Below are 14,509 nucleotides of genomic sequence, written 5' to 3' on the forward strand. Positions count from 1 at the left end.
ATGGCTGAGAAGATTAGAGCTAAAAAAAAAAATTATTGTTGCAATTTCATAAAGGGATTGAAAGAGGAAAGAAACCAGGATTCAACAGATATACATGCTGTTCAGTTCATTGGAAATAAAAACCAGCAGGTGGTTAGAACTACAGGATGGGCAGCAATTCTGCAGGACAGTACATGCAGGCTTCAGAAGAGTGTGATTCTCAAGTGTGATTCCATGGCAGTGCGGAAAAGGTAAAAAACCACATGGGGGAAAATGGGCTGTAAACACTGTTGGCCTGTGATTTCATGCTTTCCCTCTCTGTGGCACTTGATAAGGCCTCTGCTGGTGTACAACAGGCAGTGGAAGGGGGGTTTTATCTGCCTGAGAAACATGTAATCACTGCATAATCTGGAGAAGGGGAAGGGATGGGAAAGAGGAAGCTGTAAATTCAGCAGCTGGGGTGGGGAGCAGTGACAAGGAAAAGCGACAGTGACACCCCTGTGGGAGAGGAACTGCAAACATGGAGCCTCTGTCTCTCAGCTTCACGCTGAAGGATTTGAAGAGCTATTTCTCCTCTGCAGTGCTATGGGTTTAGGAGTTCTGGGTGTGTTTATCAGCTCTGATCCACCCATTTGCCACTGTTCAGGAGCCCCTGAACTGGAATGTGCCTGGCAAGACACAACCCCAGTCAATACACTCTCCTTACCCGTTACCTCTCCTTCCTATGTCTTTCTTTTGTGTTTTCAGGCAAGGTTGGATGGTGTTGTATAATCTTTCCTATTTTGCTAATTTTCCTACTGCAATAATGTCTTTGTTTCCTAAGGGGCTCATTTCTTTGCATTGCATGAACTAAACTGAAAATGGACAAAACAGGTAGACCAACAGGACTGCTAAATCCCTCAAAGGATTTTTTAGAAGTTATTTTTCAGTTTATTAAAGGCACAGTTTTTTAATGTGCCAAAGGTTGTTGAGTCACAAGCTCCGTGGACTTAGAGCTGAACCCCAAAGCCAAAGACCAGTTTTGCTTTAGAGAGTGAATCTCTGAGATCTTTTCCCTGAGGGTGTATTCCATAGAAGCAACTAAGCAAATACTGTAAGTTAGGCTTATATCCCTTGGGAAGGGCCATCAGAAATCACTAAACAACCATAATAAATACTAGCGTTATTCTGCACCACAGTTTTGGCATGTTCTTTCAAGCAGGTGTTTGGAAAGTCCTCTTGGGAGAAGGTAACTACATGCCTCACAAAGCCCAATGTAGGAGGATGCTAACACATGTGCTTCCAAGCTCTGCTTTGTTTTGGGTGCCAATTTCCCATCTACTTTGTCTTCCAGCCTGTTGCCAAGCTTGTACTGATGGAAATACAAAGCTGATTGGTGTCACAGCATGTTTGCCCTGCTTTTGTTTGTATGTAGAAAATTCAGTTCATAATACCTCAGTTTACAGTTAGCGCTCACTTTTAAGTATCATCCCAGGCAAAGAATAGGTAATGATTGCAAAGTTAATTCTATTTTTCTGTAGAAAACTCTGCTTCGTGTATCCATTTCAATAAAGCTATTGGGCTAGATCCCATATGGCAATGGTATTCATCTTTCCACCAGGCATTTATCCAAAGTTTTACCCTGTGGGTAAAGAGGGAGAAAGGCCAAGTCATCTTGCTACTTTTACATGTAAGCCATTTACATTTGCTCAGAGATGCCACAAGCAGCTGCGTCTCAGCTATAACTCTCTGGGTAATACATTCCTTCTCATAAAAAACCAGGGAATACATTTTCCTTGCTGCCTTGTAAAGGCATTGAGTGGAGTTAAGCACAAAGCAGACCATTCGTTGCTGCTTCCCAAGAGTGTGCTTACTTAATCCAGGCTTAGTTTGGGGGGAGAATTAACCAAAGAAGGAATGAGCAGAGCAATGAGGGAGACCATCACTGACACTGAGGTGGCACACACTTTGGTGTGAATGAGATTACAGCTGATCACCCCAGATCCTGAGTCCTCTGAGATGTCATATATTTATTATTTGTACCCAGAGACTGGCATTCTATACAATAGAAATGGACAATTAGTCACAGACTTTTTTTACAAGCTTTTACAAGCAAAGATCCTCAAATCTTCATCCAGGCTAACAAAGCCCCAGTGCCCCAGATGGAGTTGATTAGTCAGATTTGATTATTACAATAAGGGAGCTCTGTTCAGACTTGCAAATGAAAAAGGAAATGTAGATTAAGGTTTGTTTCAGGAATGATTAGCCAGTTTTCCTATGAATGGTGGAAACAGCTCTGAAGAAATCTGGCATCCTGAAGGTGTGAAGTGGAAATGTTTGGGTTTATTGTTTATTTTGCCAGAGAGCTAAAAGCCCCTAGTTATGTCAGACTGAGAGCTAAAGGACAGGAATATCACAGATGGAGTTTCATGGTTAAAGGTGTCTTTAGTTTTACTTAGACTTTGTAAGGAAATAGGATACTGGTACCTGAGCTGGGCATACAAACTTCCTGCAATCAGAGGTTCCCAGTTCTGGCCCAAATTGGGTTTCCCTGAGTAATGTTTGCCATTACAGCTCTAGCAGCAAGAGCTTGGACCAAAGCCTGGGATTCAGCTTTCATGTCAAATCTAGGATTCAGAGAGAAAGGGTTTATGTCAATATTCTGTTCCAGCAGTCAGGGCTGGGGTTTTACTTTCCAACCCCAGCAAAAAAAAATAAAATGTTCATTGATCATGATGTCTTGCAAAATGCTTTTCTGCTGGTGTGTGAAAAGCTATTACTGATTAAATTGATGAGTTCTTGTTTCTCTATTCTCCCCACATGTGTGTACACATCTCCTGTCTTGTGCCTAGAATTCAAGCTATGATAGAAATCAGCTGGAGTGGGATTTGCCTGGTCATGAGCCCAAGGGAGGGCTTTTGGACTAAGATAACATCAGGAATAATAATAATGATAGTAAGCAGCCTGATTTCTTTGGCTGATTAATCTGAAATCTCCTTAGAGACATTCAGGAAGACAATGCAAGATTTTCTCTGGCAGTAGCTGACTGGGGCTTTTTGTCTACTGGTTTCCCCTAAAATGTTTGTCACATTGCCAAGCTGCTCTATTCCTTTGATATGCAAAGTGCTTTGAAGAGAGAATCCCTCAATTCCCAAAGCATGGCAATGTAGTAAGGAGGGAAAGGGGATTTTTTTGTCTTCAGACATCACTCAGAATAAAAAGGAAACACTTGTGTTTGTAGGGTCATCTTCTGGTACAAGATTTTTGAAGTGTTCAAATGAGATTTACTCTTTTGTAGCTATACTAGTATCCCCACTTTGAGCTCTGTTTTAAGAATAATTACAGATAATATGTACGTTTTGAGATATACCTAGAAGTGAAAGACACTAGTAATGATACCCTCAAAGGATACAGGGAAGGTAATGAAGAACAAGAGGTATAAAATACATGTGATGAAATACTTGCCATTGTCATATATCTCTAATGATTTAATAGCCAATGGGCACCAAGATATACCTGATATAGCATCTATTTTACTAGGATTTAAAATCAGTGGGTTTGATCAAACAGCCTGGATGTAGTGTGGTTCTGAAATTCTTTCTTTTGTTAATGGTGGGAGAAAGATAGTGTTGTGCCGGTGTTTAATGAAACAATCCCGACCCACTGGTGATTCATGGGCAGAATGCAACTTTGGGGATGCTGCAGACAGCTGAAATCCTGTCCTAGTGGTGAAGGGGAATGGCTGCTCCCCGTCAGGCTGTGTCCTGTGGGACTCTGGGGTGCCATGAAGAGGAGGCTGGAGAGCCCTGGAGACAGCCCCCCTGAGCTTGGCTGGGATAGAGTTCATTTTCTTCACAGAAAATTCTTCACAGCAGTAAGATTATAATATATATAATATAATATAAACTATACATTATATAATATATTATAATATATTATATATTATAATATATATAATGTTATATTATAATATTAATATTATTTGTAACTATTATTGATAATAGTTTTTGTTATTGCTGAGCAGAGCTTACAGAGCCAAGGCCTTTTCTGCTTTTTGTATGGCCATGTGTGCAAGAGAGTTGGGGGTGACACAGTTGGGACAGGTGACCCCAGCTGACCAAAGGGGTATTCCAGACCATATAACATCATAGTGTACAAAGGGAAGAGGAGGAGGAGGAAGAGGGGCTATTTGGAGTGATGGAATGTGCATATTGGAGTCTTCCCATCACCATTACCTGTAATGGAGCCCGGCTCTCCTGGAGATGGCTGAACACCTGCCTGCCCTGGGGAAGCACTGAATTAATGCCTTGCTTTGCTTTGCTTGTGTGCACGACTCTTGCTTTCCTTACTGCGCTGTCGTTAGCTCAACCCACGAGTTTTCCAGCTTTAACCCTCCCGATTTCTCCCCAGCGCTGCTGGTGAGGGGTGAGTGCGTGCCTGTGGGGCTGGGCTGGCAGCGGGGTCACATCACCATGGGTGAGGGACGGGGGAACCGCGAGGTGCTCCAGGACAGGACAGAAGAGCTTCTGCCACCTCCTCTCCTCAGGGATCCCTGTCCGCCCACCGCGGGCTTGTCCTCGGCTGCGCTCTGCTCGAACTACGGCCAAAATGACAGGCACGCCTGTGTGGCGCTTGGAGGGCGGGCTGCGGGGAGCCCTGAGGAGAAAGATGCGGGAGGAAGCCGACATCTCCCCTCCTTCCCCCACAGCCTGCCCTGGCTAAGTTTCGCCCTCAGCCCGCTCGAACCCGCCCCGCCCGAGCGCCATCCGCCGCTAGGAGGCGCTGCCCCCGGCGCGCCGTGTTCCCGGGGGGCCGCGCGGCGGGCGGAGCGCAGCGCGTCCCGCCCCGGCAGCAGCGCCATGGCGCCCGGCGGCAAGGTGAGGGCGGGGGTCCGGGCACCCACAGGCACCATCCCTGGCACCCACCCCTGGCACCCACCCCTGGCACCCACCCCTGGCACCCGGCGGCTCCTCCCGTGCTGGTCGCCGAGCCGCTGCCGGTGCAAAGCTGGCTAGCTCAGAGGGAATCTGTTCCCGCTTCAGAGCACAGTGCAGCTCCCGCAGCAGTGACTGCCATTGCTCTTGCTAGAGTAATGCCGGAATGGTTTTCTCTGTTGAAAATGCAGTTCGTGTGTGTGGTGCGTTTAAGGGAACTTATTGGTGAAAGCTGTGTTGAGGTCTCTCGTGTTACGGGGCAGTTTGTTATCTGATAAACACAGCCTTATCTGTGCTGCTGTAGCCATCTCTCTCTTTGCTTTATTACAGCTACTTCAGCACCGAGAGGCTAGAGATAAAGGCGGCTTGTTCCATATCACCCTTATCAGTACCTGGGCAGAGCGAGTTGGTGTGGCTCAGTGTGACGTGCCGAGCTCGGGGCAGGTGTCCCTTAGGACCCCGCGGCTGAGAGCAGCTCTGGGTGCTCGGGTGGGATGGGCAGAGGTTAACAACAGCTGGAGAGACACAGAGCAGGGTTACCGCCAGAGCTCTCCTCTTCCTGAAGGAAGATTCCATATGCCTGAACGGGCACCCAGCTTGGGTTTGCTGCCTTCCAGAAGAGCATCTTGGCACCTGACACTTGATTGTGTGTCTCGTAAGCAAAACAGCAGTTCTTCATTCCTGCACTTCTTTGGTTCCTCTGCTGTCATCCTGCCATCTATGAAGGGAATTTAACCCCTTTTGGACAACAGGATGGATTTGGCTGCCAGCCATTGTGTGTTTTTTGGGAGCACAGCACCAAGCCAAGGAGGGTCAGCAGCTGCTGCTGTGGTAGATACAGTGATTCCTCAGGCTGGAGGTGGGCACTGCCAAGGTTCTTGTGAGAACGCAGTGCAGCCTCTGTAACTGCCTCTGCTCCACTCTGAGCTTCTGCAGACCTGGCTGACTCTGGCACTTTTCCCCAGCTCCCGGGCAGCCACTGGTGAAGGCAGGGTGAGGAGTAGAGTGCTCACACTGAGTGTAACCTGCTGGGCAGCTTGTGGAGCTCTGCAGCTCAGCAGGTACTTCGAGTTGCTTGCAAGGCCCTATGCAGAGCTTAGACCAACACCTTTTCTCGTTGTTCAACCATTTTGCTTTGAAGAAGCAGACTCGACATCTTGTGCCACATGGCAGATTTAGGATTATTGTCCACATTTTGTCAGCTTCATTTCTTCTGGAATTGGATATATTTTGTATTTTAAAACAAGTCACCTGCCTCCAGCCTAGGTAATACCTGACTTTCCTGTGTTCTGGCAAACAATGTTTTTTCAGGCAGTTTAGTCTACTGGCAGCCCAACAAGTAAGGTTTTGATGTATATTTAGGGTACTTGGTTTAATCCATGAGAATAAATTTGAGCTGGCTTTGGACATGCAGAGCTTCATTTTGCTGAATTCCTCTTTCAACTACATTTATCTAGATGCTTAATCAAGATAAGGGGAGTCTGTGAAAGAATTTGAGAGGAACTTATAGAATCAAGTAAGAAATAGCAAGAAACTATTTAATTCTAGTGTGTAAATCAATTCATGGACAGACTTGGGCAGTGCTTTGTATAGATCAGTTAAAGAGGTGATCAGAAATACAAAAACATAGACTAATGTGAGGGATTTAAGCTCCTAAATTGAAAGTGGAATTAATCATTCCAATTGTCAACTAAAATATCTGATTAATTTCCTGATGCAGAAAAGCCCTTAGATCCCAAATATGTTCATGGGACTGTATAGAAATTACATGACCTTTACAGGTCATTGTGTAACATAGGATTTTTTTTTGTATTTTCCACTGAAACATCTGGAACATGGTACAGGATGAAATTATTTTCTTTTCAGTGTAGTTACAGCAGTTCTGTCTTCCACCATTGTGTCTTCTTAACAGTTAGTGTAAAGGTAACCTCTTGTAAAGTAGTTTGATTTTTAAGTTTTGCATGAACTCTTTAACCTTTTCAGTAATTATGCTTGTATTTTATTTTTTACTCTCACTCATGCTTCTCAGGTGGCAATAGTGCTGTGCCTGGATGTAGGCTTTACAATGAGCAGTTCTTCCCCTGGTGAAGAGTCTTCTCTTGACCAAGCCAAGAAGATTATGACAAAGTTTCTGCAGAGACAGGTGTGTGTGACTTCATAATGTTAATAACATCTGTGAAACACTTTTCTCGTTTACTAATAATTGAAATAAATGAGGAATGAGTGAGAATTAGTCTCTGTATATGCAGGAGTGACAGTGCTCTTTCTTGTGCATGAGATGTGATAGTTAGGTTGGTCACCCTTTTTCTTTTTACTGCCCTTTTTCTTCAGGGCAGTAGAAACTTTTAGAGAAAAGAATTGCTTTTCTCTTTTTCTAAAATATTTCAACACTTATTAGTTACCAAACAGAAGACTCATTTTGAGGACTGAATCAGCCAATTTTATTTGTTTTATCCCAGATAAAACAAATAGCCTATTGTAAATTTATTAGTTTAATTATATCTAACTTTGTGATCTGACTGTAAGATTACATTTTGAGAGGATAGCACCAAATAACTAAAAAACAGTAAATACCTTATAATTGATGTTTCAAAATTATTTAGGCTTGCTGTAATCTGCCTAACATGGTTGTGTATGAATCTACTGTTTTTATATCTGTTTTGTGTTCTCTGTATCTGCAGGTTTTTGCTGAGAGTAAAGATGAAGTCGCTGTAGTTTTGTTTGGCACTAATGGCACTAGAAATGACCTTGCCAGTGAAGATCAATACCAAAACATTACTGTACATAGATCACTAATGCTGCCAGATTTTGATCTGCTGGAAGACATTCAAAATGTGATTAAAGCAGGCTCTGAACAAGCAGACTGTATCCTTTTGCTGCAGAGCACTTCTTGAACTGATTCAGCTATGTAGGAGACAGGAAGTCAGTGTTGCAAAATTGGGCTCAGCCTCCCAAGTTTTAACTACTATCAGAGTTGAGCTAATTTGTGGTTGTAAGTTTGTCCAAAAGCAGACTTAGCTGCTTTTTGACGTTCTTTTAGGCTAACAGATGTAGCCTTGGCCTTAAAAAGAATCATTGCTTTTATGAAGTGTTCTGTTAATTAAAGAGAACAAAGATAGTAATATAATTTTAGGCTTCAGATAAGGCATGTATTTTTAAAATAGCATTACAGAACTTGGCTTATGCTTTTTAATAAAAATTTTGTTTATTAAATAAGTCAGCAGAAGTTCTAGAAACCAGACTGTCGTGGTTTCAGCCCAGCTGGAAACTCAGCCCCGTACAACTACTTGCTCATTCTGCCACCAGTTGGATGGGGAGAGAACTGAAAGGGTAAAGGGGAGAAAACTCATGGGTTGAGAGTTAATAGGGAAGTTAAAAGCTGTGCACACAAGCAGAGCAAAACCAGGAATTATTCAGTGCTTCCCCAGGGCAGGTAGGTATTCAGTCATCTCTAGGAGAGCAGAGCTCCATCAGACTTAACAGTTACCTAGGAAGACCAACACCAAAACTCTGAATATCCCCCCTTCCTCCTTCTTCCTGCCAGCTTTATGTGTTGAGTGTGATGCCAGGTGGTGTGGGGTATCCCACTGGTCAGCTGGGACCAGCTGTCCCCACTGTGTCTCCTCCAACTTCTTGTGCCCCTGCAGCCACCTCACTGACAAGGTGGTACAAGAACCAGAAAAGGCCTTGGCTCTGTACAAGCACTGCTCACCAACAACTACAACATCCCTATATTATCATCACTGTTTCCAGCACAATTTCAAGACACAGCCCCATGCCAGCTCCTGTGAAGAAAACTATCTCTACCTCAGAGAAAGCAGAATGGAGGTTTATCAGATTGACTTAGTCGTACAGTATTTCTAACATTGCCAAGTATTACTCCCTGGTTTGAATGCCATTCATGTTTGACTGTCTTCTGCTCCTAGTTACATGTAACTAAGGTGAAGAGTTTTAAAGGGTGATCTGTATGATGTTCCTTCATGTGTTTAATTTACATTCAGTTCAATTACCTGTGTTGTCTCTCTCTGGCCATATAACGATTGCTGTGAGCTCTATCCAGGCAGTCAGAGCTGTTTCAGAGAAGTGTGCAGCCACTCAGCTGGCTGACACATTCCCAGTGGACATGAGGTGGAAACTAAGAGATTGTCAGATGCAAAAAAAACTTGCACGAGGCAATGATACATATTGAAGTTTTGTTGGTGGATTCAGAGTAACGTTCTAAAGGTTAGATTGCCTCTTCATGGACTTCAACCTCATTGACAGTTGAGAGGCTGGGATCTGAAGGAATCTTTTTAGTGTTCCATTGGGTAGATGGGGTAGAGACAAGATCACAACACGCACAAGTTATATTGGGACCGCTTGCACATCAGTTATTTGAAAAGTATGTATCTCAAAAGAGTATTTCTTAACTAAAATGTATGTTTGTCAGTCTTTGAGAGGGAGTGAAAATGTAAAATTGTTTTATATTAAAGCCACTTATCATTGCTTGATTCATATTCTGAGATTTTTCTTAATTTTGCCTAGTTTTGGATGCTATTATTGTATGTATGGACTTGCTTCAGAGGCAAACAATGTGAGTATGTAACTTGAGGTCTTACACAGAAGTCTGACTTGGTACAGTTTTCTTGTCAGTCTTATACTTACTGTATGTATAAACATGGGAAGTGCTTTCTTAAAAAAAAAGAAAAAATACCCCCAAAAACATTAAAGATAAACAGCACGCTACAGAAATTTGTCTCCAAAGAATCCTTATGAGACATCTGATTTGTCCAGGCAATTGGAGAGCTTTCTGAGACAACTGGCAACCTCTAGTAGAGCCATGAGAGTATTAAAGCCATTAAAGAAGGCACAAAGCCTTCCCTTTGTGTTCTGCTTTTAAAAATGGATGTTATAATGGTTAGAAAAAGGTTATTGAATTTAAATGTGATGGCACATTTTAGAAAACTAAAACGAAAACAAAACTAGAAAAGTGAATTTGTTCAGCCTAGAAATTTAAAGACTGTTGGAGATGAAGTGGCTGTTTGTAAATGTGCAGGCTGTGGGAAATAAAGGTGCAATAGGAAAAGACACTCTTTAAGCTGAGAAAAAATGTTGACATCAGTGTTACAAAGTTATCAGTGCATGTATTTAGGCTGGCAAGGTGTTTCTAACACTCTGAAATAGTGGTGCAAGGAAAGGAAAGTAACTGCACTTCCTCTCAAACCAGAGCTTGATCATGTTTTTAGAAATTAGATCATTATATGATCTCATTGTGAGTGCAGAAGACTGCACTTGGTGATGCAATTTATATAATTTTATTAATAAATTCTAATCAGTGTGGAAAGCTGTATCCATTTAATGGTTAAAACTGAGTTGTGAAGGAAAATTACTGTATTTATGGCATTATAGTCTTGAATAGCTATGGAACACTGGGTTTTCTTGTAGCCTGTATACACCAACCCCTTTGATATGGAGATTGTATTAATTTGAGAAAATATTAAAGGGTAAAAATTCAAGAAAATCACTCTTATGTATGATTATCCAGATCAAAACTGTACCAATTCAACTGAATTTTGTTCTGTCATTGGCCAGCCTTCCTGATCTGTACTGTTACTACTTCCTAGTATATGAAGTAGTATTGAAAGTCCATCTTCTCTAATGAATCTCCTGAATTAGATTACTAAAATGGAACCCCCACCAGCAGCAGTAATTTAAAATACATTTTCACAAGAACAGACTTACAGCTGCAAAGGAAATAACCAGTGTAATCCATAAACAGCCTAACATATTTTATTAGCATTTTATCCACGTTGATGAAAATTGGCAGAATTCCATTCATTTAAATGTAGTTACTGTCTACAGTCACAGGGCTAGAATCCTCAATTTTAGGGTAGGAGAGAGAAAGAGGAAGCATATAAAGATAAACACGGAGAAAGGGGAAGCATATAAAGATAAACACTTAGGATGAATAGTATAACCTATGATAGAACAACTTCTACCAAATAGCTTTATTTGCTTTCTTTCATTTTGCAAGTATATTTCTTTGGTAAAAGTAATTACAAATATATTAATTTTGTTATTATTTTGTAAGGAAATAATTTTAAAATAGCCTTATAATGTTTTCAATATATGTAAATGTTTTTCTCTATTTCAAGAGGAAAGAAATATGAGAAGCGGCACATTGAACTGTTTACAGACCTTAGTAGTCCTGTCAGTGAGGATCAGCTGGGAATTATCATTGCTAACTTGAAGAAAACAGAAATTTCACTTCAGTTTTTGTAAGTATTAAAATGGCTGTAATGTACTATGCCATCTTTTAAAGGGAAATTATTCTTTCTTAATAATTACATTGAAATAGCTGGTGATCTGCTGGATATAGTCTCTTCAGAGGTGTACCAGTAAGGAATATTATTATTTTAAGTACTTCTCTCAGTTATATGTACTTTGAATTCTACTTATGAGCCAAATCCCCTTGGTTAAATAATGTGCCAATAAATGTTAAGATTATGGCTTTTTCTCCATTTAAGCTTATAGCTTAGAGCCAAAGTGTAAAATGGGAGACAAAAGAAAAATATAAGCAGAGCATTAGGAAACAATAAACCAAGAAACAGTGTTTTTGTTACAGCGACAAAAGGTAAGGGCATTACTGGGAAGAAATAATGAGGTAGTGTTGCAGATATTAATAGCTTCATTCTGGTGTCAGTAGAGGAGCAGGTCTGGAGAGAAGGGTTATATTCACAATGATGAGCTTGGAAAATGGAAGCAATGTCTTATGTGTTAGAACAGGAATCACTTGATTGTCATGCTGTAGATACAGGCATTGATCCAGATAATTAATAGTGGTGTAAAGGTCTGTATTAGCTGTTGCATATGATGGCAACTGGAAGCTGTGAGCCTTCTAGAGGAGTTTATTTAAAAGCAAAACTTTATGTGGCTGTTCATAATAAATACTTTCACAGGAGAAAGTTAAAGCCCTAGATTTACTTCTGACCATGTACTTTAACCTAGATTTAGCATTCTGTAAGGAACAATGTTATGAACTTAATAACAGATTCATTTATACCATTTGCCAGCTCATCTGGAAGATTAGAGGGGTTAGATTGGAAAATGTGACTGAAAGTCATGGTCTGATCCTCCACAAAACATCTTTGCCTTTGCTTAGGGGAGGCTGGATGCAAAGATACCAGGTTCTGTCTACACCAGAAAAGCAGTTATGCTTCCAGTGTGACATACCCCTCCTGGCTTATTTGAGCTGTTGTTGGCACTGGATGGAGTAGAGGTGCAGCATCATGAATCTGAGTACCTCTTCAGTCAGAGTACATCTTTTGGAGTCCTGTTATTCAGCTACTGCTCCCTTGTCTATGAAGCAGAAAAGAAATGTTGCTGTTACAGCATTGGCTTCAGGTTTGCACCCTGTCTCCCAGCCACAGGAACAAAGGATTATTTGATTGTTACTTGTACAAATATAAAATGCTTATTAAAAAAAAATCTTGCTAAACATTTTGTTATAAGCTATGCTTCCATCTCTTATGCCCTGATCATAGACTAACTAGGTTGTAACTTGCAGCAGAGAGTTGGTTTTTCTCCCTGTTTCCAGGTGCCAAGCACGTGCTGAGCACTGTGTAGTGTTGGGTATTACGTACTTCCCATCACAGTAATCTCTGGGTATTGTATAGTGAATGTAGCCTAACTTTTACCTCTCAGAGGTTTGAAGCTTTTTGATGTTGCCCTATCAGCTTAAAAATACAGTTTCTGTATTTTGTCAGCGGAATCTGCTTCCTAAAAAGGTACCAAACGCTTTGCTGTGGCTTGATCTTTAATTTTGCTGTATGTGACACTGTTGTGCATAATGTTAACTCTGCTTATTATCGGTTGCTTCATGGATAAGTTTAGTGAGCACTAATGAGGTGAACGTATGGTAGAGACTTGTAGGTTGCTTTTTAAAAACATAATACAATGCTAAAGTTATTTCATTTTGTAGAAATGTGGTAAAAGGTATCATGTGGTTCATTCAGAATTGGATCAGATCAAAGACCTGAAAAATCTGCAGGTGTTTTCAGGGGCACAGAGTTGAGGATCTTAAAATCTTTCTCTGCTCTGTTTGTTATACTTAGTTAACACTCTCCTATATTTGAAGAGCAGCAAAATCATTTTATCTCTAACCCCTGGCTAAATTTTAAAATCTGATTCATGAAGTGCAGGAAAAATGTGTCATCTTCAGTCAGAAATTCATCCAGTGTTGTAAGCTATTAAAATCATAAAGAATAACATTTGTTCCAGAAATACCTAATAGCTCCACTGCAGAGAATGTCTTGCTTGCTGGCATTTGGAGCTGATACAGAGTCACAGGCCTGGAATGGCCTTTAACAAGTCATCTGGGGCAATTCTCTGCTTTAGATTGGGTCAGGTGTATGTCTGTCATTGCTGAGCAGTGATTGTCCAACCTTCTGATAAAGATTAGGAGTGATGGAGACTTTTCTCTCTCCTCAGGCAGTTGGTTTTAGAGATTATGCTTTGAAATGCCTTTATCAGGTTTTTGACTATCTGACCTGACTCCTTGATGTGATTGGAGTGCAGGCAGAATACAAAGAACTGATTGTTTCCTTCCTCTCTGCAACAGCTTTTTGTATTTAAGGCTGTCTTGCCTTCTAATTCCCTTCTCTATTGGCTTTATTTTGTTCAATCTTTTTTAATGGATCTTGCTTTCTAATCAGCATTGACTTTACGGTCTAATCTATTACTGTATCTAGGTGTCTTTATTGATGCACAATACCCAGAACTGGTGCATTGCTCTGGTCAAGATGTTACCAATGTAGACTTGAAATACTCCTTAATTTGTTTTGCAAGTCCTGTGGGTCTTTATACATCTGCCTGCAATTAGATAGAAATCATTGATCCTAAGAACATTTTTGTTTTGTTTTGCTTGGTTATTTTAATAAGGAAGAACGTCAAACTAACTAGTTCTTCTTTTGTTCTTAGTCTGCCATTTCCGGTGAGTGTTGAAGGAACTGGAGATACAAGTGCCAGTGTACATGCTCATATGCACAAAAACTCTTTTCCAATAAAGGGTTTAACTGAACAACAAAAGCAAGGTATTGATGTGGTGAGGAAACTCATGTATACTTTGGATGAAGAAGGAGGGCTGGAAGAAATTTATACTTTCAGGTAAATTTGGCTAATACTGGTTATTGTACTATAGATATACTTCCTGATTTCTTCTCCAAAAGATGAAGTTAAGTAATCAGTTGAAGTCAATGAATTTTATCACTTACTGTACCCTCAGTGCCCTTCATACAGCTTCTTCAGTGGCTTTAGAATAAGTAGGAGTGGAGACATCTCAGGGGAAAATTAATTTTCTGTATCTATATTTCAATATAAAAATCAGTTTCCTTCCATCTTTAGTGTTGGAGGATTTGGAGGGGAACATTTCTGTAAATGTCATTTCAAAAACATGTTTTAGAAAGAGATGAAATTTGTGGAATAGTTCAGCTTGAACATCTGCATTTAATGGTAGTCTTTGTTCCTTGGTTGCAGACTACTTTTCGCTCACTAGTTTGAAAAACTCCCACAAATTCTTTGAGTAAATGTTGTTTGTTGAATCCTGCTCTTTAATCACAGTCTGCTGTGCCACTGTGACA

General features: G+C 40.9%; 1 protein-coding gene across 4 annotated transcripts in view; it reads left to right on the plus strand.

The window, feature by feature from the left end:
* Positions 1–4,392: 4,392 nt before the first annotated feature.
* XRCC5 (X-ray repair cross complementing 5) overlaps positions 4,393–14,509 on the plus strand; it is a 50,465-nt gene continuing 40,348 nt past the window's right edge. For 2 of the 4 annotated variants that reach the window (XM_030277271.4, XM_072932037.1), the window contains exons 1-6: positions 4,393–4,835; positions 6,922–7,035; positions 7,574–7,757; positions 9,417–9,465; positions 11,027–11,149; positions 13,851–14,036. In XM_030277271.4, coding sequence (XP_030133131.4) covers positions 4,431–4,835; positions 6,922–7,035; positions 7,574–7,757; positions 9,417–9,465; positions 11,027–11,149; positions 13,851–14,036 — 1,061 coding nt within the window. In that variant the 5' untranslated portion in view covers positions 4,393–4,430. Of the gene's footprint in view, positions 4,836–5,528; positions 5,548–6,921; positions 7,036–7,573; positions 7,758–9,416; positions 9,466–11,026; positions 11,150–13,850; positions 14,037–14,509 lie in introns of those variants that run through there. The other 2 variants (XM_072932039.1, XM_072932038.1) reach the window with 2 other exon arrangements.

The sequence above is a fragment of the Taeniopygia guttata genome, chromosome 7 (assembly GCF_048771995.1).
Source record: "Taeniopygia guttata chromosome 7, bTaeGut7.mat, whole genome shotgun sequence".
Classification (NCBI taxonomy): Eukaryota; Metazoa; Chordata; class Aves; order Passeriformes; family Estrildidae; genus Taeniopygia; species Taeniopygia guttata.